At 46.3% G+C, this 22,880-nt stretch overlaps 1 protein-coding gene across 1 annotated transcript in view; it reads left to right on the top strand.

Moving 5' to 3' along the window:
• Positions 1–7,327: 7,327 nt before the first annotated feature.
• LOC133381742 (uncharacterized) overlaps positions 7,328–22,880 on the top strand; it is a 41,298-nt gene continuing 25,745 nt past the window's right edge. Inside the window, exons 1-8 of the mRNA XM_061621142.1 lie at positions 7,328–7,400; positions 7,638–7,811; positions 12,568–12,707; positions 16,520–16,600; positions 17,496–17,590; positions 18,592–18,718; positions 19,744–19,821; positions 22,265–22,589. Coding sequence (XP_061477126.1) covers positions 12,674–12,707; positions 16,520–16,600; positions 17,496–17,590; positions 18,592–18,718; positions 19,744–19,821; positions 22,265–22,589 — 740 coding nt within the window. The 5' untranslated portion in view covers positions 7,328–7,400; positions 7,638–7,811; positions 12,568–12,673. The remainder of the gene's footprint in view (positions 7,401–7,637; positions 7,812–12,567; positions 12,708–16,519; positions 16,601–17,495; positions 17,591–18,591; positions 18,719–19,743; positions 19,822–22,264; positions 22,590–22,880) is intronic.

The raw sequence follows: 22,880 nt of genomic DNA, 5'->3' as shown, positions 1-22,880 counted from the left end.
GCTTCAGGGCTCTTCTGATCTTGTTGTTGTTATGTACCTTCAGGTTGACTACGACTTATGGCAACCCTATGAATCAGTGACCTCCAAGAGCATCTGTCATGAATCACCCTGTTCAGATCCTGTAAGTTCAGGTCTGTGGCTTCCTTGATGTTGTGGAATAGCCTCCCCGAAGAGGTACGCCTGGCGCCTACATTATTATCTTTCCGGTGCCAGGTAAAGACCTTCTTATGCTCCCAGGCATTTTAATCATTTTAATCTTGTAATACTAATCCTTTATCATCTTATATTTTGTTTAATTGTATTTTGCTTTCATTGTGTCTTATATGTTTTGTGATTTTATTATTATGATGTATGTATTTTATCCTATTCTGTTTACTGCCCTGAGAGCTACTTGCTATGGGCGGTATATAAATGTAACAAAATAATAATAATAATAATAATAATAATAACAATAATAATAATAATAATAATAATAAATAATCTCTTGTTTGGCCTTCCTCTTTTTCTACTCCCTTCTGTTTTTCCCAGCATTATGGTCTTCTCTAGTGAATCAGGTCTTCTCATTATGTGTCCAAAGTATGATAACCTCAGTTTCACCATTTTAGCTTCTCTGGAGAGTTCTGGTTTAATTTGTTCTAACACCCAATTATTTGCCTTTTTTGCAGTCCATGGTATCCGCAAAGCTCTTCTCCAACACCACATTTCGAATGAGTTGATTTTTCTCTTATCTGCTTTTTTTCACTGTCCAGCTTTCACATCCATACAGAGATCAGAAATACCATGGTTTGAATGATCCTGACTTTAGTGTTCAGTGATACATCTTTGCATTTGAGGACCTTTTCTAGTTCTCTCATAGCTTAACAGGTCCTTTATCAAGTCATACACAATGGCTTTCAATGCAATCCTACACATGACTATTCTGAAGGCAACACTTCAAAAGGGGCACGTCTGGGCTGTCACTATTTTTTGGGTGGGATTCAATCATAAACTGGCAAATTCAGGTTGCACTGCTATAGATTGGGAGTTGATTGCGCAACAAACCCACTTCCCTCCAAAGGCCAGACTTTTTGCAGTGAAGTGATGACAATATACTCTGGGATTGTTGTAACCTGCCTTGGGGCCTTATGGTGAAAGGTGTATACGGAATCTTAGAAATAAAAATAAATAAATAAACAAATATTTTTGCCAGCCTCCCCTCCTCTTCCATCAATTGCAGGACACTTCCTTTCCATACCACACATACACGTCACCTCTGTCGAAGGTACTGACTAAAACCTGGAGTGGATTCCACTGCCCCATTGATATGGCGTAACCACCTGTCACTGCAAATCAGGTGGCTCATGTGTAAGTCACTGGATGCCAGAGACCAGAAACACAAACTACACACAAGCCTCTGAGATCAGCAGGAATGATATATTCATTTGGCACCTAGAGTATTTTGGATCCATGCAGATGACGCTGAGTGGAGGGAGCTACTCCTCTCTTGGGCCGAAGGTACCACCAAGTTTTTTTCCATCTGGGATGGGTGCTTTTTGACAAGGTCGTGATAGGTGAGCCAGAGAGGAAAAAGCTAAACCTTCCCTGTGTTGCAGTCCTGATGGAAATCTGCCCCGCTCTGAGTCTATTATTATTTTTTTAAAAAGAAAAAAGTCCAGACACTAATCATATGTTCACAACGAGGACATTGAACTTGTTAAGGATTATCAATACCTCGGCAAAGTCATAAACCAAAATGGAGACAATAGTCAAGAAATCAGGTTAGGACTGCGGAGGACAGCTATGAGAGAAGTAGAAAATGCAAAGATGTATCACTGAACACCAAAGTCAGGATCATTCAGACCATGGTATTCTTGATCTCTGTGTATGAATGTGAAAGTTGGACAGTGAAAAAAGTGGGTAAGAGAAAAATCAACTCCTTTGAAATGTGGTGTTGGAGGAGAGCTTTGTGCATACCATATAAATAAATAAATAAATAAATTTAATTTTTGTGTCGCCTATCTGGCCGAAACCACTCTAGGCGACGTACAACATTAAAGTTCAAATACAATATAAATACATAATAAAATACAGTGCAGTCAACAATAATCATTTTAAAAGCACCAGTACAGAACAGTTTAGGGCCATCAATAGACAGTTTTAAAACAATATAAAGAAATTAGCCCACCCCGGGGATCCCAAAGGCCTGTCCAAAGAGCCATGTTTTCAAGGCTTGGCGAAATGTATCTAGGGAAGGGGCATGGCGAAGATCGAACGGGAGGGAGTTCCAGAGAGTGGGGGCCGCCACTGAGAATGCCCTCTCTCTAGTCCCCACCAACCTAGCTGTTTTCGTTGGTGGGACGGAGAGAAGGCCCTGTGTGGCTGATCTGGTTGGGCGGCTTAGTTAGTGGTACTGGAGGTGCTCCTTCAGGTAAACTGGGCCGAGACCGTATAGGGATTTAAAGGTTAAGACCAACACCTTGAATTGGGCCCGGAAAACAACTGGAAGCCAATGTAGATGAATTAACACCGGCGTGATGTGATCACGGCGGCGGCTGTTTGTAAGCAGGCGTGCCGCCGCATTCTGCACCAGTTGTAGTTTCTGGACCGTTTTCAAGGGTAACCCCATGTAGAGCGCATTGCAGTAGTCTAATCGAGAAGTGACCAGGGCATGTACCACCAGTGGGAGCTGATGAATAGGGAGGTAGGGTTGCAACCTCCGTATGAGGTGTAGTTGATACCAAGCTGCCCGGCTCACTGCCGAAATCTGAGCCTCCATGGACAGCTTGGAATCAAGAACAACCCCGAGGCTGCGGACCTGATCCCTCAGGGGTAATCTTACCCCATTAAGATTCAGGTCAGCAACACCCAACTTTCCCCTGTCACCCACAAGTAGCACCTCGGTCTTATCAGGATTGAGCTTCAGCCTGTTTCTTCCCATCCACCCACTCACGGATTCCAGGCACTTGGACAAGGTCTCTGCAGCCAACTCCGGTGAAGATTTAAAGGAGAGATAGAGCTGCGTGTCATCAGCATATTGGTGACATCGCAGCCCAAAACTCCTGATGATAGCTCCCAGCGGTTTTACATAGATGTTAAATAGCATGGGAGAGAGGATAGAACCCTGTGGCACTCCACAAGTGAGGGGCCAAGGGTCTGAAACCTCATCCCCCAATGCTACCTGTTGATGTCTGTCAGACAGAAAGGAACGGAACCACTGTAAAACAGTGCCTCCTATTCCCAATCCCTCCAGGCGATCTAACAGGATACCGTGGTTGACGGTATGAAAAGCCGCTGAGAGATCCAGGAGGACAAGAAAGGTGAATTCTCCCCTGTCTAGTGCCCTCCTCATATCATCTACCAGAGCGACCAAGGCTGTTTCAGTACCATGTCCAGTCCTGAAACCCGATTGGTATGGATCTAAATAATCCGTTTCATCCAAGTGTGCTGACAACTGGTTAGCCACCACTCGCTCAATGACCTTGCCCAAAAATGGCAAATTCGAAATGGGGCAAAAGTTGTTCAAAATTTGGGGATCCAAGGAGGACTTTTTTAGAATAGGTTTTATAATTGCCTCCTGGAGGGCCGGTGGCATTACACCCTCCTTCAAGGATGCATTTACCACCGCACTAATCCCTTCGCCCAATTTTTCCTTGCAGTTCATAAGGAACCATGATGGGCAAGGATCAGTCAGACAGGTGGTAGGCTTCACCGTTGAAAGTGCCTTGTCCACATCCTCAGAAGGAAGAGGCCGAAACCAATCCCACTGAACCGGATTACAACTGGTCAACTCTGGATCCTCTACTGCATCCACAGCGTACGGAATCGAGTTCTTCAGATGTTCGACTTTATCGGCAAAGTGCCTAGCCAATTTGTCACAGGAAGCCTTTGAATGCTCCAAGGGTTCCTGAGCGACTGGACCGACCAGGCTTCGGACCACTTGGAACAGCTTCCTGGGACAGCACTCTGCGGATGCAATAGAGGCAGCAAAGAAATCTTTCTTTGTTGCCTTTATTGCCACCTGGTAGGCAGCTATTGCTGCTCTAACCTGTGTTCGAGCATCTTCAGAGTGGGATTTCCGCCACCGGCGTTCTAGTCGTCTCACCTCCTGTCTCAGACTTCGCAACCGAGGTGTATACCACGGTGCTGTCTGAGTTCTGTTCAGGGGGAGAGGACGTTTCGGAGCCACCCGGTCTAGTGCCCTGGTGATTCCCTCGTTCCACTCCGTCACCAGGGTTTCGACCGGACGACCTTCAGCAGGTTCCAAATCCCCAAGCGCAGTCAGGAATCCATCCGGATCCATCAGGCGTCTGGGGCGGACCATTCTAATAGGTCCTTTACCCCTGCGGAGGGTGTGTGGCATCAAGAAGTTAAAATTCACCAGATAGTGATCTGACCATGACACGGGGGTAAAAGAAAAGGCCCCCAACTTCAGAACACTCCCCACCACTCCCAGGACAAATACAAGGTCGAGAGCATGACCGGCTACATGGGTGGGCTCAGTGTTACTAAGGTGCAGTTCCCAGGAAGCCATGGTTTCCAGGAAATCCCGAGGGGCTCCAATGAGAGTGGTCTCAGCGTGTACGTTAAAATCCCCCAGCACTAAAAGTTCTGGGGTCAACGTTCGCACATCCGAGACCACTTCCAGCACCTCGGTCAGGGAGTCTGCCGTGCAGCAGGGCGGGCGGTACACAAGCAGGATCCCCAAACTGCCCTTCGGGCCCAACCTCCAGTACATGCAATCAACAAACTTGGTCCTTGGGAGCGGAGGCCTGGTGAACATCAAGGACTCCCAATAGATGACTGCCACTCCCCCTCCCCGCCTTCCCACCCTTGGTTGCTGTGCATAGCGGAAACCTGGCGGACACATGGCCTCAAGAGTGGGAGCTGAGGCCTCGTCCAGCCAGGTCTCCGTAATACATACCAGGTCTGTGCACTCATCCAGTATCATATCATGGATGACAGATGTTTTTTGTGTCACAGACCTGGCGTTACATAACAGCCATCGAAGGTCGGTAGGAATCCTGCGTCCCCCAGTTAACTTCTGGTTTTGGGCGGACCCAGAACAGGGGATGGGTATTACGCATCTATCCCCTGTTCTTCTGGATTGACGTGGTTTGCCCTTAGCATCAGTCCAGCGCCTGCCGCCCGAACTTGGTTTAACTTGGCCCCCATCCTTCTCTGTTCCATCCCCCCTTGGTTTACACATGCCCCTATCCCTACAGCCTAATGGACAGGCCTACCTAAGACAATAATACAAGCAAGACCCACCCCATACACCCCGGAGACTACCAGCCACTCCTTTAGGACTGCAGTAAAAATGAAATAGTTTAAATCACAAACTATCCACTTATATGTGCAACCAATTTATAAATGCAAACATACACACTCACTCACAACACACACTCATATGCACATTCACACCTCCAATTCAAACCAACACGTCAGACATAGTCCCATACTCTGTGCACACGAATGTCGACTCCAGAATCTCTCTTCTTCCCACAACAATGCCACCCTCGGAAATCCAGACAATAATGGTGGCAAGGAGGCAAGGGCCACCAATAAAAGCATAAACCGCAACGGCGGGGACGGAAAGAAAACCAGGCCGAGCAACGACAAAGAGAACCACCAGCTGCAACAAAAAAGAAGCCGCAGCGGCAACAAGCACGACAGAAGACAAACACAGCAATAGCAGCAGCCGAAGGCACAGCCGCGGCGGCGACGATGGAAGCTCGAACCGCGGCAAAAAACGCCGCAGGCCGCAGCGGCGGTAGAGTGGAAACACGCCGCCCAGCAACGACCAGCCACGGCCCCGACGAGCAGTAAGAGCGGCCGAACCACAGCAAGGAAGAAGCATCCAGCAGCGGCGGAACGACGATGGAGGAGACAACACAAGACCACAGCACACAGCAGCGATAGAATCAGCAGAGGCAACGTTAGCAGGCAACAGCTGCAGGACCCACATAAGCCGCAGCAAAGGCGACGTCAGCAGGCGACAGCAGGCAAGCAGGACCCACACAAGCCGCGGCAGAGAGCACAGCCACAACAACGGCAGTAGAAGGCACAGGCCGCAGCACAAGGTAGCACGATACCGGCAAGAAGGTAAAAGGCCTCGCTCATCCCCGGCTTCAGTTTCTAGGTCTCCCGGTCCAAATCCAGCCACTTTCATCTACAGTCACTGCTCCAAGTTTACCGAAGGCAAAGGAGAAGTGGGCAGCACCAAAAAAACATTCATCCACCCACATACATCCATAAAGCCCACGATGTTGAAGTAGATGTTAAAAATCAATATTAAAAGATGTTAAAAGATGTTAAAATAACTAAATGGTAGGAGCTCCAGATGTAAGCTCCTCCACCTAAGCCGCCATCTTTTCAATCATGGACTGAGAAAAAGACAAATAATTGGGTGTTAGAACAAATGAAACCAGAACTGTCACTAGAAGCTAAAATGATGAAACAGGTTATCATACTTCGGACACATAATGAGAAGACCCGATTCCCTAGAAAAGAGAATAATGCTGGGAAAAACCGCAGGTAGAAAAAGTGGAAGACCAAACAAGAGATGGATTGATTGCATCAAGGAAGCCACAGACCTGAACTTACAAGATCTGAACAGGGTGGTTCATGACAGATGCTCTTGGAGGTCGCTGATTCACAGGGTCGCCATAAGTAGTAATCGACTTGAAGGCACATAACAACAACAACAAAAGTTGACAATGAGGACATTGAACTTGTCAACGATTATCAACAGTTGGATGCAGCCTGTTAGTTATATGGGGAAGGGCTGTAGGTCAGTGGTAGAACATCTGCTTTGCATGCAGAAGGTCCCAGGTTCAATCCCCCACGGTTGCGTCTCCAGGTAGTGCTAGGAGAGACTCCCTGCCTGAAACGCTGGAGAGCTGCTGCCAGTCAGTGTAGACAATACTGAGCTAGATGGACCAATGGCCTGACTCGGTAGAATGCACTTTCCTGCGTTGCTCTGCTCCTGCGAAGTAAGTCATAATGAAAATAAGTGAATACATAGCTGCTAACCTGCCTACCTACCTGCCTGCCTGCCTGCCTGCCTGTGCTTCCCCCCCCCATCGGTCTTCCAGTGAGGAACCATCACTGTCCCCGCCGCCGCCTCCATTTCATGTCCCTCCAGCATCCCCAAGGAAATGGGTGTGCGTTTGTGTGGCAGCTTTTTAACCCCAAGAGAGTAGCAAGGTCCCACCCTCTTTTTTTAAAAAAAAACAAACACAAAATGCTGGGGGGGGGATTCCCCTTTCCCAGCTACTCAGGGTTAAAGAAGCGAGCGAGGCGGCCTTCCTAGAAAAGCCTGTGCGAGCGCCCGCTTCCGGGCCCGCCCCCGCGTGGGAAAGGAACGCTGGATTTTCCCACGCGCGGCCGCTACGGCGCCGCCCCCTGCGCCAGGCCGGCGGGTGAGTGCAAAGGGCGTCGGGGGCGCAGGGGAGCCCTCGAGGGCAAGGGAGGGATCCTTGGGGCGGGATCGCCCAGGGGAGGGAAGCCGAGCCGGCGAGAGGGGGGGGAGGAGGAGAAAGGCTAAGGAAGAAAGGGCAGGGTTTGGGGTGGTTGGGCTGCCTGCCTGCCTGCCTGCCTGCCCCAAATGGGGGCTTCCTCCCCATCCACCCCTGGAGGTTTCTTTCTCTGCTCTTCAGTGCAGTGCCTGGAAACCGCCCCGGTCTTCCCAGGCTCGTCCTCCCGACGAAGATCGCGTCCTCTGTCTCCGGGTGCAGCGGACCCCTTTGCAAAGCGGGCCAGGCCGGGGGTGCATCTCCCTGGGCGCTGGCGACACAGACTGGTTCCAGACAGAGGGCCTCTCCCAGCCTCAGGTGGGGACTCAAGCCTGGGGTCTTGTTTTTGGTGCGAAGCGCACAGATGCGCTCCCGCAGGGTGGCGGCATCAGCGCAGGGCGTAACCCAGGAGATTTTGAATGGGAGCTGGCGGTTGCAACGCCAAACGTCAGGGAGAGAGTGAAGAAGAGGGCAGGCAGGTCTCGATGGGAAGAGGACTCTCTCAGTATTAATTAATTACGTTTGTAGACCGCCCCATAGCCAAAGCTGTCTGGGCGGTTTACAACAAAAACATTAAAAACAAATGTACAAAGTTAAAAACACATTTTTAAAAAGCAATTTGAAAAACACATGCTAAAATGCCTGGGAGAAGAGGAAAGTCTTGAGCTGGCACTGAAAAGATAACAGTGTTGGTGCCAGGCACACCTCGTCAATGAAATCATTCCATAATTTGGGGGCCACCACTGAGAAGGCCCTCTCCCTTGTTGCCATCCTCTGAGCTTTCCTCGGAGTAGGCACCTGGAGGAGGACCTTGGATGTTGAGCATATTGTACGGCTGGGTTTGTGTCAAAAACATTCTCAGTAGCGATAGCGTTTTTAAAGATGTTTTGTTGATAGGGAATGGTGCAGTTGGATAATCTGCTTTAAAGAGAAAAAAAATCCTCCATCTTCAGGACACATAGCTTTATCCATATATCTCTAGAATCCTTAAGCCCTTTAAAGCCATCCAAGTTGGCTTCAGGAAGTTCCCTCGCTCTGAGGCAGCAAATTCCATCTCATTTAGAGGCCCGGCATCTTATTTTATTTTGTAAATATATGTTTGTTGGTTTGTGTTTGTTGTTGTTGTAGGAATTGACACAGCAGAATAAAGAAAATCTATATCTAAACAAAACTTACTCAAGTGTCGGGTTCATAAATCGTTGGGAGTGCTGTGCAGGTCCGTAGGGAGGGAAAAGAGGATGGAGCAGCACCCCTATGAGGAAAGATTGCAGCGTTTGGGCCTCTTTAGTTAAGAGAAAAGGCGAGTCAGAGGTGGCATGATAGAAGTGTATAAAATTATGCATGGTACTGAGAAAGCGGACAGAGAAATCTTTTCTCCCACTCTCGTAACAGTAGAAGTCGTGGACTCCCAATGAAGCTGAATGTTGGAAGATTCAGGACGGACAAAAGAAAGTGCTTCTTCATGCAGCGCATAGTTAAACTATGGAACTCCCTCCCACAGGAGGCAGCGGTGGCCACCAACTTGGATGGCTTTAAAAGAGGATTGGGCAAATGCACAGAGGATATGGCTATCAATGACTACTGATCATGATGGCTATGCTCTGCCTTCATAGGTGGATGCAGTATGCTTCCCAATACCAGCTGTTGGAAACCGCAGAGGTCAGAATGGCCTTGCGTTCAGGTTCTGCCTGTGGATTTTCTGTGGGCAACTGGTTGGCCACTGTGAGAACAGGAGGGTGGACTACATGGTCCACTGGTCTGATCCAGAAGACTCTAATTATGTTCTTATGAAATATGTTGTTGTTATGTGCCTTCAAGTCGATTACAAGTTATGGCGACCCTATGAATCAGTGACCTCCAAGAGCATCTGTCGTGAACCACCCTGTTCAGATCTTGTAAGTTCAGGTCTGTGGCTTCCTTTATTGAATCACTTGTGAAATATAGGATAACCATATTTTTGAAGTCCCTTTCTTCAGTAATGTTGTGCTTGTTGGATACCATGTGACAACTATTTCGTTTCCTCAAGGATTTTTTTTAAACTACAGCTTCCTTATTGATTGATTGCACTTGTATATCGTCCCATAGCCGAAGCTCTCTGGGCAATTTACAGCAATCAAAAACATTAAAACAAATATACAATTTAAAACACAATTTTAAAACACAATTTTAATTTGTTATGCAAACAAACCGAGAAACCGAAGGGTGGTATGAGAATATTTCCCTCCCTGTTTATATGAATGAATGCAGCCTCCCTGTCTGGTGGTGTTTAGGAACAATACCTCGTTTGTCATGGCAGACTGCTCCCATGGCTGGGGGTTCTACACAAAGGGATGTGCACATATGGCCCCGATAACAATGAGCAGGGCACAGTTGCAGGATTAGACTGTGAGAAAATGGCTTGTAGAAACTTTGTAACGTTGCTGCTAATTCCCATCTTGCGGGTGCAGGTGGTGTGTGTGTGAGAGAGTTGCAACCACCGTGTGTCATAATCTCAACATGTTAGATGGGTGCTGAGATGGAAGATCATAGTTTGGAACACAGGATTGCAGCATAAAGCAAACTGAAATTTTTAAGAAGGGTCACCTGCTTGGTTCTTACCGGGCTGCAATGCTGCAGTGTCCATCCCCTGTCCAAAGATGCCAGTAATTATATTCAATAGGCTATTGATGGCTGGTAGAGTGGAAGACAAGGAGGCTGACAGTAGGCAGAACCAGAGCCAATTAATTCTTTTTCTTTTTTTAAAAGATTTTTATTTAGTTTTAAGACAATAAACCGATACAGTACTGATCCTATGTCAGGAAAATAGAAATACAGGTATTTACATTCCAGTGGTACTTCAAACCCAATACCTGACCTGCCAAATATCTTGGACAGGCCCAGTAGTATAGTGGCAAATTCAGAAGTGCAAGGGACCTCCATGATAGTCATGGCCACGCCTCCTCCCCTCCCCCTCCTTTTTTTTTTGCTGATGATTTGAGAAACATCCTTGTTAATGCCTTCACCCACCACAACAGATGTTGCTAGCAGTCAACGAGCATGAAAGAGGAGTCTGTTAACTACTGAGAAGAGTCTTCTCAGAGGCTGACTCACCTCGTTTCTGATTGGACAAGGAAGCATGTTAGAAGACTTCTCAGTGGCTCATGATGGTTGGGTCATAGGAGCTAGAGACAAAGGGATTCTGCTGGGACCCTGCTTCTAAAAAAGTAAGGGGTCTAAGACCCTTGAGACCCTGGACGACTATACCCCTGGACAGGCCAAATATAAAATGAACAGCCCCACCCCAAACCTTTTGTGGCAAATATAGGAAACAGCCATGGAAAGAAAAGGTTTGGTTAAAAAAAAGTGAGAGGATAGCTGTAAGTATAAATAGGTCCTGGCAATCCAGTTACTACATTGTTTCTTAGTATGGTGAAAATTAAGGGAAAGCCGTTCCAGAAATACCTATTATGCATTCCGTATTCGTGCGTATCGAGATGGAGGGTCACAACCATGCTGTTTGTGAGGAACATGTTATGAACGGGTACAATATTTTCAGGAACTTGTCCCTGTTGGAAATCCCTCTTGCAATGTGCAAGTTTTGTCGTTGATTTCTCCGTGAAAGCGAGGCGAGCCAACTCATTCTAGCTCTGACCCTCCCGTTCCTCCCTGGAATGGACTTGGTAGGGCAGTGCCCCACTTGTGCTGATGGACCAGCCTCCACTGATGGGGATGCAAGGAATTACAGTGTTTCCTGCCATTCCCTTGTGTGCAGGCACTTCATAGAATCATAGAACAGTAGAGTTGGAAGGGGCCTACAAGGCCACCAAGGCCCTGCTCAATGGAGGAATCCAAATCAAAGCACAAAACCTTATGCTTCTTGCGCTCTAACAATGGGAAATGGAGATTCCGAGTAGATAAAGGGCATAAAAAGAGCCTGGCTGCTGGGTCAGGACAAAGGGGGCTCAGTGTGGTCCAGTATCCCTGTTCTCACAGCGGCCAATTTATTTATTTATTATTGGATTTATATGCTGCCCTTCCTCCCAGCAGGAGCCCAGGGCACCCCAAAGGGAAGCCGGCAAGCAAGGCCTGAGTGCGGCAGCAACGCTCTACCTGCTTGCAATTCCCAGCAACTGGCATTCAGAAGCATGAGACATTGCAGACACAACATCCCAGCTTTACAGGAAGAAGCTTGGAGTATAGCCCTTTGCAGGATGACCCGGGAGTATTAATTTTATTTATTCAAGGCATTGACATACCACTTAGTCATTAGCCTTTCAAAGGGGTGTGCATAAAGATGAACCATACACAGCTGTAAAATAATCCATACGGAAAGTAAAACAATAGCCATAAAGCCAAGCACTACCTTCAAATCCCAGAAAGGAGGAACATTGAAAGCTGCCTTATACTGAGTCAGACTCACTGATCTATCTAGCTCAGTACTGTCGACACTGACTGGCAGCAGCACCCACAGGTGTCAGGCAAAGGGTCTACCTGGACAGCAGGGGTTGGACATAGGACCTTCTGTAGACACCTCTAAGCTACGGTCTTCCCTCAAAGGGCACAAGTGAAGGGATTTTTTAGTGGTCCTCCTAAAGAAACCATTCATTCATTCATTCATTCATTCATTCATTCATGTATTAAATTTATTTATACCCTGCCTTTTGGCCAAAGGCTCTCAAGGCGGCTTACAAAGAAAAATAAACACAAGTTTAAAAATACATCAATAAAAGCAATACGATTTACAAAAAATAAACTAAATAACATTATTAAGAAAAACAAATGTCCAAGAAATAGTTTGAACAAGTGAATTTAAAGTGGATCACTCTCTGTCTTTGCCAACACCCAATATTCCATGCTTGGAGTCACTCTCAGACACAGGTTACTCTGTTCCAGTCCCAGCAGACTGTTGGGATTGGACCCCATTTTTGAGACTTCCGTTACTAAGCCAAACTCAGTCATCGGATGCAAGCCGAACGGAGGCAGCTAACTGGGGAAGGTGATGCCCTGTGTGTGTTTCTTAAGGTACCAGCATGGTTAGCTGTGTTTTTTTAAGGTTTTGTTGTGTGTGATGAGAACTGTGTTCTTTTTCTTTCAGGTTTCCACACCCTTTGAGGAGGTGGCTGTGCATTTCCCAGAGGAAGAGGAAGACGACGAGTGGGCTCTGCTGGGCCCAGGCCAAAGGGCTCTGTGCCAGGGTAGTCATGCTGGAGAATGTTGGGGAAGCGTCCCCTCCAGGTAAGGATCCCTTTTGCCCTCGATAGATCTAGGGCAGCCTTTCCCCAACTTCGGGGGAGTTACTGGACTACAACTCCCATCATGCCTGACTATTGGCCAGGTTGGCTGGGGTGCGGATAGGAGTTGTAGTCCGAAATATTTGGAAGGCACCCAGGTTGGAGAAAGGTGTCCCCCAGAGCAGCAGTTCCCAAACTTTCCCCACCCCACGGACCACTTGAAAACTGCTGAGGGTCTTAATGGTTTTTCTGCTTCTTGCAATTGTCGTGGGCTGTGCTAGAGGCTGTATGCTTTCTTAATGGCTTCCTTTTATCTCCTGTATTGTGGTGTTGTACTACAGTATGCTTTTCATGAGATTCAAACTGTAACGCAGTAAAATAAGAGAAATAAAGACAGCAATTAAAAATCAATGTGAATATTCAATATCAATGTGAATGGGCCACCTGAATGAACAACACGGTGGAATACAAGAAATAAGGAAGCCATTAAATTGTACGTAAAAACCAATGAGAATATTTAATGCAGGTATGCAGTGGGCCACCTGAATGAAGCTCGCAGACCACTAGTGGTTTGGGAACCCCTGGTTCAAGCTATTAAGTTAGCTTTCCTTTTCTGTATCTGTTTATACCATGTTGTTCAGACTGATTTTTTGTTGTTGTGCTGTGTGTAGTTGTGTTGCTTAATTTCATTTAAAAGCAGCACCACAGCAGCAGAGAGTTAACTGCGGATGTTGAAACGCGAGTGTGCCAGCGTGTGCGTGCGTTTGCCTAAGGAAGCAGTCTTTTACCCTGCATCAGCATCACTGAGACTGGAGACTTAGTAAAATAAGAAAAGCTACTTTATTTATAGAAATACATAGTAGATAGAAAAGGCAAACCTAGTTCTAAACTAGCTAGCTAAGTTGGAGGCATAACTCCCAGGTGTAGGAGTCAGCCCCATGCTCGGAGAGAGAGCAGAGACAAAGGGATGTCTCCCCTCTCCCGGACATTCGGAGGACAAAGGAGTGGAAAGGGCAGAAGGAGGAGGGGCAGGTAAGCTTCCCTAAAGACATCACAGTCTAGCGACAGAAGGAAGTCAGTCAGAGCATCACAGGTAAAAGGTAAACAAGCCTGTCCATCTGGAGGACCCTCACTCTATCTCCCTTCTGGAGCACAAAGAAAAGAACAAAACAGGAGTTGCTCTTGCCCCACTTCCAACATTTCCCCCCCACCTGTACCTAACAGTCTGGGTCTTAGACTCAATATTCAACATCCAAGGACCCCACCTCATCTATCGTCCTGGGGTAATCCAGTTGTTCCCACTCTGGCTCTCACCCAGAGGGGCTTTATGCCTGCTCACCCAGCAAGATGTTGGAAGATTCAGGACAGACAAAAGGAAGTACTTCTTTACTCAGCGCATAGTTAAACTATGGAATTTGCTCCCACAAGATGCAGTAATGGCCACCAGCTTGGATGGCTTTAAAAGAAGATTAGACAAATTCATGGAGGACAGGGCTATCAATGGCTACTAGCCTTGATGGCTGTGCTGTGCCACCCTAGTCAGAGGCAGCATGCTTCTGAAAACCAGTTGCCGGAAGCCTCAGGAGGGGAGAGTGTTCTTGCACTCGGGTCCTGCTTGCGGGCTTCCCCCAGACACCTGGTTGGCCACTGTGAGAACAGGATGCTGGACTAGATGGGCCACTGGCCTGATCCAGCAGGCTGTTCTTATGTTCTTATGTTCTTAAGGCAGCTAATAACTTTTCCTTTGACATTCATCATCTTTTAAGTAGAGACTTTATCCCAGTCTGCATCTGTGTTGGAATTGCTTTTTAATATGTTTTTAAACCTTTCTTTAAAAAAAAATGCTTTTAAAGCTTTTTTGAAAATGTTTTCTAAAGACGTTTTGTTTTAATATGTTTTAAAGGATGTTTAACGTGTTTAAAAGATGTTTGGTTTTAAGATATTTTGAAGTCTGTTTTTACGATGCGTTAAAGTGCTTTTGTTTGTTGCCCTGGGCTCCTGCTGGGAGGAAGGCTGGGATATAAATCTAATAAATAAATAAATGAGCCATCCTCGTCGTTTATTTGTATGCCCTCTTTCCATAGCAACTTTGCTGAAGGCGGCTGACGTCGAAAAAGCAATGTAGTTTTAGCAGTTACAAAAGTAAATCAACGTTAAGTAGCCAATCAATAGAAATAAACGACAAACTAATGAAAACATCTCAAACATACAACTGAGCAATCGATTGAGCAATACTCCACAACAAATAGAAAGCCCTAGCCCCAGTTCTTCCCAGCAAGAAACATGCATTCAACCAGGGTGGTGTCGGTGGGCATAAATAAAGGTTTCTCTTTTAAATTGCTTCATTGCAGGGACACGCCCACCAAGCCAACCGCCACATCTGCTGTCCAATCAGGGCTTGTTAACAAGCAGTCCCGCCTCACGCTCTTACCCCCACACAAAGGACTGTGAGCAGAAGGCCCCTGGCTTCTCCTAACACAGCGCCATTTCCCATCCGGCATTTCAGTCCGAGGTGACCAAGCAACAGACACCAGACAGATGGTGCCAGATGGACAGTGCGCTTCCTTTAGATTTTATTTATTTATTTAAAATATTTCTATCCCACCCTTCTACCCTACATTGGGGCGCTCAGGGTGGCTTACCATAAAATCACACACGTACTTAATAAAATTATACACAATAAAAGCACAAAACATTACAGTAAATTAAAATGCATAGCGTACAATTTAAAATTTGTAAAGTGCAATATGCATATATATACAGTAGAGCACCACTCATATGGCAGGTTAGGTTCCAGACCCCCACCGGAAAGCAAAAAACTGCCGGAAAGCGGATCAGCTGTAGCGCGGGGGGTCTGGAACCTAACCCACTGATCGCACCAGAGGAGAAGATCAGATCTTCCCCTCCTCTGGCACGATCAGCTCGAGCGGGAGTCTGATTGCGCCAGAAGAGGAGAAGATCTTCCCCTCCTCTGGCACGATCAGCTCGAGCGGGAGTCTGATTGCGCCAGAAGAGGAGAAGATCTTCACCTCCTCTGGCACGATCAGCTCGAGCGGGAGACTGATTGTGCCAGAAGAGGAGATCTTCCCCTCCTCTGGCACGATCAGCTCGAGCGGGAGTCTGATTGCGCCAGAAGAGGAGAAGATCTTCCCCTCCTCTGGCACGATCAGCTCGAGCGGGAGTCTGATTGCACCAGAAGAGGAGAAGATGTTCCCCTCCTCGGGCGCGATCAGCTTGAGTGCGGGAGTCTGATTGCGCCAGAAGAGGAGAAGATCTTCCCCTCCTCTGGCACGATCAGCTCGAGCGGGAGTCTGATTGCGCCAGAAGAGGAGAAGATCTTCCCCTCCTCTGGCACGATCAGCTCGAGCGGGAGTCTGATCGCACCAGAAGAGGAGAAGATCTTGCATATGCATACATGTATGGTGGAGTGATACAAAAAGGACTCAAAATATAGAAATTAAAAATAAAAAAATAACAGTGTCGACATAAATACGTTGGCGGTTCCCCGTTTCTCACAGCGATCCCTGGAATCTGCTCCCACAGGAGGCAGCGATGGCCACCAGCGTAGATGGCTTTAAAGAGGATCAGACAGATTCATGGAGGAAAAAGCCTATCAGCAGCTACTAGCCACGATGGCTATGTTCTGCCCTGCCCCTAGTTGCTGGAAATGGCAGGAGAGGAAAGTGCTCTTTGCACTCAGGTCCAGCTTGCAGGCATCTGGTTGGCCACAGTGAGAACAGGCACTTTCCTGATCCAGCAGGGCTGTTCTTAACGTTTGCTCTTACACTGACATGTCTTCTGGCTTTTCCCTTGAAGAAGGACCGCTGATTCCTCTGCCTCCCCTCGTCTCCTGGCTGAAAGAAGAGGAAGAGCAATTTCTCCAGGAGGGATTGGCAGGTAGGGGCTTTTGACGTGTGCTGGGACTGTACCTTGTCTGGTTCCATGAGTGAGGAGGTTGCTTTCCACAGTCTGACTCAGAACAGCGTGAAGTACGGCACAGAATCAGCAGAGGTGAAAGGGGCCTGTCAGGCCATCTATTCCAACTCGACATTCCCACTTTCCCCAGGAACATAGGAAGCTGCCTTCATACTGATTCAGACCGCTAATCCATCTAGCTCAGCAGCTGTCCTGGGGCCCAGATAGGTGGGTCTTTCCCAGCCCTGCTGTTGGGATTGGGGCTAGGACCTTCTGCGTGCAGAGGAAAAGGTCTGCCACGGAGCTGTGGCTCTTCCTTTGAGTCGCGCACCCTCTGGTGAGTTCATTTCCCGCATAAGAGCTCCTCTTTCCAAGGTTGGCTTCTCTGTGCCATCGCCCAGGCCCTTGGCGTTGAGTCCTGGCAAGTCTCATTCTAGGGGCAACATAACAAAAAGGAATCTGAAGGTGTCCAAAGGAGGTTTGGGTGGAGAAGGGGAGGCAGGCAAGTGTGTGCTTGTGTGTGTGTGTGTCTGTTTTGATGGGGAGAGAGACAGTTGAGGAGCCCTTCACCACCAGTCACCAGGAGCTGCCCGTGAGGACTTCCTCCTTCCAGAGCACAAGAGATTTTGGGAGGGGGAAGGTAATGGAGAAGTGGGGCGGTGGGACTCTCCCAAGACTAAGAGTGGGAAAGAGTTGGCAGTGAGGGAAGTTTTGGGCCGAGTCCTCTCGAGAGTTTCCAGGTCAAATCCACTACCTTGAATTGAATTTGCCCCAAGGCAAGTAGGGTGACATGGTTCTCGTACAAGGAAGTGGCATTATATTATATATTAGATGCAATACGTCCTGGCATCTGTCTGCCTCTTTTTTTTTTCTTCAGTCACCCTCACAGGCAGGAAACAAACCTTGCTGACGGAGTCCAGTTCCTCTCCTTTTTGTGGTGAAGCGGAAAGAGCTGCTCTGCACTCAGCCCAGGTAAGGAGATGAATCTCATTGAGTGGCGGCAGTTATCCAGAGTGGGTTGTTCCTCCCACTTGCTTCAGAGGTGGGACTGTGCAAATGGATTAATTCCCCCTTTCAGGCAGGGGTTGTCTTATTATTGTTGTTGTTGTTATTTATTACTTGAATTTATATCCCACTTTTCCATGTAAATATGCTCAAAGTGGCTTACTATAGCACAAAAATGCAAATCACTACATCAGTAACAATCATTTCGAAAACAACAGTTGTTTCAAATCATTTCAAGACATAACAATCCAACAATAACTCCAATTGATTAACTAAACATTATCACTTTTAAAGTCTTCATAAAACAGGCTATCAATCAATTAGAACTTATCAATTAATATGATAGGATTAATTAATTAATATGATTCATATCGATTAATACCCTGCTGAAGCTAAGCAGGGTTAGGTCTGGTCAGTGCCTGGATGGGAGACTGCCTGAGAACCATATGTAAGCCGCCTTGGGTTTCTATGATGAAAAAAGGTGGGGTATAAATGAGCTAAATAAATAAATAAAATAACATAACAAATTGATAACAGCATTCCAGTACAAAGAGCACAACAAAACAGTTTTTATCTTCACAACAGTTTTTAACTTCACAACAACCTTGTGAGGTAGCTTAGGCTGAGAGGCTGTGACTGGCCCAAGGTCACCCAGTGAGCTTCATGGCTGAAATGAGGATTTGAACCCTAGTTTTCTGGGTCCTAGTCCAGTACTCTAACCAGTACCTGACACGGGATGGCTGCCTTTTTTTTTATTGATTATATGTAAGCTACTCTGGAAGCAAGGGATGCTGGCTTACTTCACTGGAATGCAAAGCAACAGCAGCTCTGCCTGCGAAAATAGCAAGGGCAGAAGTTATCCAAATCTCCTATTTTCCTAAGACACCCGACACAATCCACCTTTTGCTTTGGTGAAGAAAATGAGCGGTTCCTCATCTTCTCTCTTTCTCTTCCCCCCCCTCCCAAAGGGTTTAGTGTCCTTTGAGGAGGTAGCCGTGTACTTCTCAAAGAAGGAGTGGGCTCTTCTGGATCCTGGCCAAAGAACTCTGTACAAGGAAGTCATGCTGGAGAATTACCGGAACGTGGCTTCTCTAGGTAAGGACCCCTTTTCCCTTTCTTGGTAGATGCCTTGTTGTTCTCATTGCTTACCAGTTAGGATGTCACCAAAGTGGAAGGATGTGGCCGTGATACTTCCCATTGCGGCATCTGGTTGGCCACTGTGAGAACAGGATGCTAGCCCAGATGGGCTCCCGTTGGCCTGATCAGGGCTCTGTGGAGAAGACATGGAGAAAGGCATGGAGGAATTAGACAGAGAAAAGCTTTTTCTCGCGCTCTTGTAACACTAGGACTCGTGGACAACCAGTGAAGCCGAATGTTGGAAGATTCAGGGACAGCCAAAAGAAAAGTCTTCTTTATGCAATGCCTAGTTAAAACTGTAGAGTTTGCTCCCACAGGAAGCAGAGGTGGCCAGCAACTTGGATGGCTTTAGAAGAGGTTTAGACAAATTCATGGAAGTTAAGGCTACCGGTGGCCAATAGTTAAGAAGCAGAATGCCCCTAAGCACCTGTTTCTGGAAACCGCAAGAGTGGGGAGCCCTCTTGCACTCGAACCCTCCTTCCCCACTTCCCGTTGGGGCATCTGGTTGCCCACTGTGAGAACAGCATGCAAGACTAGTTGGGCCCCCTTTGGCCTGATCCAGCCAGGCTCTTGTTCTTATGATCCTAAGCTAATTTCTTCTGGCCTGGCAAGGATTTGGGGGCTGTTTACATTGTGCCATGCCTATAGGAAAGAGCACCAGACCCAGGTGCTGAACAATGCTTCCTGGCTCTCCTTTGGAGGTGCAGCTGCAAGGGGAACAGAACTGGCTTCTCCTCCATGACACCGTTTCACAGCCGGTATTTCAGTCCTAACTGGGCAAGCAGCGGACTGCAGATAGTCGATTACAGATCCCACCATGGACTCCCCCCAGCTGCCATGTCCCTGTTTGACTTCGTTCTGTTCCTCTTCTTGGATGGGGGTGGTGCATATAGATGGTAACTTGGAATTACTGCATAGCTTTGTAGCTACAAGTTCCAAAAATAATAGCTTTTCTTTTTTCTTTTTGTTATGCTTTGGAGAAGGGCCTCCGATGCCTAAATCTGACCTCATCTCCTGGCTTGAAGAAAAGGACACCCCGTATGTCCAGGAGGTGATGACAGGTACATCTTTAGATATATTGAGTCTGTGCATTGAGGCAGCTGGACAGCCCTCTGTCAGGAATGCTTTGATTTGGATTCCTGCATTGAGCAGGGGGTTGGACTTCATGGCCTTATAGGCCCCTTCCAACTCTACTATTCTATGATTCTATGATATACATATGTCTGTACATATATTGACACTGCCTAAAAATGATGGGTCTTCCTCAGTTAGTTGGTGGGATTCCACAGTCCAGCCCCATCTACTTCAGAACAGAGGCTGGCCTTTTAAAACATCTCATTGAAATGTCTCTAGTCACCCACTGGATTCCTCAAAGAACCTCAGAGTTCCCAGTCACTGTTAAAGACATAATTTGGCAGCATGTAGGTTGGGCTGTTGCAAAATGCTCTGTGTGGGGCTCCCCTTGAAGAGTGTTTGGTGCAAAATGCTGCTGCCCGGATTGCTGTTGAAGAGCCACCGTCTGGAGCATGTTGTTCACACCCTTGTTTGATGTTCACGGGCTCCCAGTTTGTTTCTAGGTCCAGACAGAGTCTTCTCACCTGTGTCCCTGTGAAATAAGTCCCTTCCCTGCCAGTTCTACCACTGATGGTGAAGACCATTCCTGTCCCAATGGGCTTCTGATATCAACTACATTCATGCAACTGATCCTCTTCTTCCATTTCTTTCATATACGTTTGCCTCTCCTTATTCCTCCTATGCAATTATATTTATTAATTTGCCTCTTCTATTATATACCTTACTTGCTTCTCCAGATTATTATCTTTGAAACTTCTGTAGTGTTAAGATGTTTTTTAAAAGACGTTCAGGTGTGTAATTCAAAGGTCTTTAAACGTTGAGACTTTTTGTGTGCGCCATTTCTGAAACTGAGGTTATCGTATTTTGGACACATAGTGAGAAGACATGATTCACTAGAAAAGACAATAATGCTGGGAAAAACAGAAGGGAGAAGAAAAAGAGGAAGGCCAAATAAGAGATGGATTGATTCCATAAAGGAAGCCACAGACCTGAACTTAAGATCTGAAGAGGGTGGTTTATAACAGATGCTCTTGGAGGTCGCTGATTCATAGGGTCGCCATAAGTTGTGATTGACTTGAAGGCACATAACAGCATCACTAGAAACTAAAATGATGAAACAGGTTATCATACTTTGGACACATCATGAGAAGACCTGATTCATTAGAAAAGACAATAATGCTGGAGAAAACAGAAGGGAGTAGAAAAAGAGGAAGGCCAAACAGGAGATGGATTGATTCCATAAAGGAAGCCTCAGATCTCACCTTACAAGATCTGAATAGGGTGGTTCACAACAGACGCTGTTGGAGGTCTTTGATTCATAGAGTCGCCATAAGGGTTATGATCTGCATATATTCTTGAGCAGCTCTCGGCTATTTTTTTCTTAATTTTAGAATCTTGGGAGTCACTAAAAATGAATCGGTTTCTTCTTGACTGTGATATTATCTCCATAAGTCTTTTTAGTCTGATGGGTGTTGGAATCCAAAACATCTAAAGGGCACTATGTCCTGAATTGGTTCTGTCTATATCGTTTCTTTCCCATTATCATTATCCATAACGAGGTTCATGTTCCCTCCTGTGTTTATCTTGATCTTGCCAAGCGACTTTATGAGGTTTATTAATACGCCATAAAAATGTTTTTATTTACCTTAGGGTGTGTGTGCGTATATTCCTAATAAGTACTACTATTTCTTTTCTCTTTTTTTGCTTAAGCTTTGCCTTAACAATTGCGTACCATACCTTCCGTGATCATCCTCTTTGCTTCCTGCAATTTTTCCTATGTTTAGTCAAAATCTGGCTTTCTGCAACTTGAGGCCATTATTCCGTGTCCTGCACTCTGGGACGATCGAGAAGAGATCCTGGCCCTCCTCTATGTGACAACCTTTCATGTACTTGAAGAGTGCTATCATATCTCCCCTCAGTCTTCTCTTCTCCAGGCTAAACATGCCCAGTTCTTTCAGTCTCTCCTCATAGGGCTTTGTTTCCAGTTCCCTGATCATCCTCGTTGCCCTCCTCTGAACCTATTCCATCTCTCAATGCCAGGGAAATATATTTTTCTTCACTTGCGCCTTTAGCCCTTTATGTGTGCTGTCCCAAATTTTTTTTGGTTACTTGGTGGGTTTCTAAGTTTTTATTGGCTATTATGTATGTCTGTGTTTGGCTTTTGCTGTATTCAGGAGCATTAGATTTTATTGATGGAATTTTTTAAAAAAAAATATCTGTGATTCTTTTTCTAAACTTCTGTATGCATTTTAAATCTGTTGTAAGTCCGTTAGAGAACACTTGAATTAACAAATGAAATAAATGATGATAATAATGTCCGGTCAGAGCTGGCTTTTATATTCTTGGATTGTCCACAATTCATTTTCTTTGTTCCCTGATGTGAAAGACAGTTTCTTCTTTGTGCTCATGTTAATCTTCTCCGTGTTCCAGGCAGGGATGTGTGGGAGGCAGACAGCAAACGCCAAGCACATCCTTTATTTGAGGAAGGTGATAACTGCACCGAGGTGGACATTGGGAATTGGGGTGGAACCCAGGAACAGGAAGGCAATAAAAATAAAAGGAGGAATGACAAGTCTATGGCTTTTCTGGGCGGCAGCTTCTATGAACTTCCACTCCATCCGAAAGCTCATAAGAGAGAGAAACGGAAGGAATGTCCTACGTGTGGAAAAAGGCTTGCGCGTAAATCAGCACTGAATATACATACGAAAACCCGCACAGGAGAGATGCCGTGTCTGGAGTGTGGAAGCAGATTCAGGTCAGGGCAGCCTGCTTGAGGAATTTGTTTCCGAAGGGTTTTTTTTATAATGATTTATAGATTAGGATGTTCTCAAGCTCTGTTTCATCTCAGGTTGAGCTGCTCATAATAATGATGATGATGATGATAATGAAGTAATTTATATACCGCTTAATTGCCAAAATGGTTTCTAAGCAAATTACATGATAAACTAATCTGTTGGTCTTTTTTTTAAAAAAAATTAGAAAGTATAAACAACCCATATATAACAGATAAATATGCACATGACCTAGGAAGTGCTTTTACCATGTC

The sequence above is a fragment of the Rhineura floridana genome, chromosome 3, assembly GCF_030035675.1.
Source record: "Rhineura floridana isolate rRhiFlo1 chromosome 3, rRhiFlo1.hap2, whole genome shotgun sequence".
In the NCBI taxonomy this organism is placed as follows: Eukaryota; Metazoa; Chordata; class Lepidosauria; order Squamata; family Rhineuridae; genus Rhineura; species Rhineura floridana.
The sequence above is the reverse complement of the archived record's forward strand: the minus strand, read 5'-3'. Positions and strand labels throughout refer to the sequence as shown.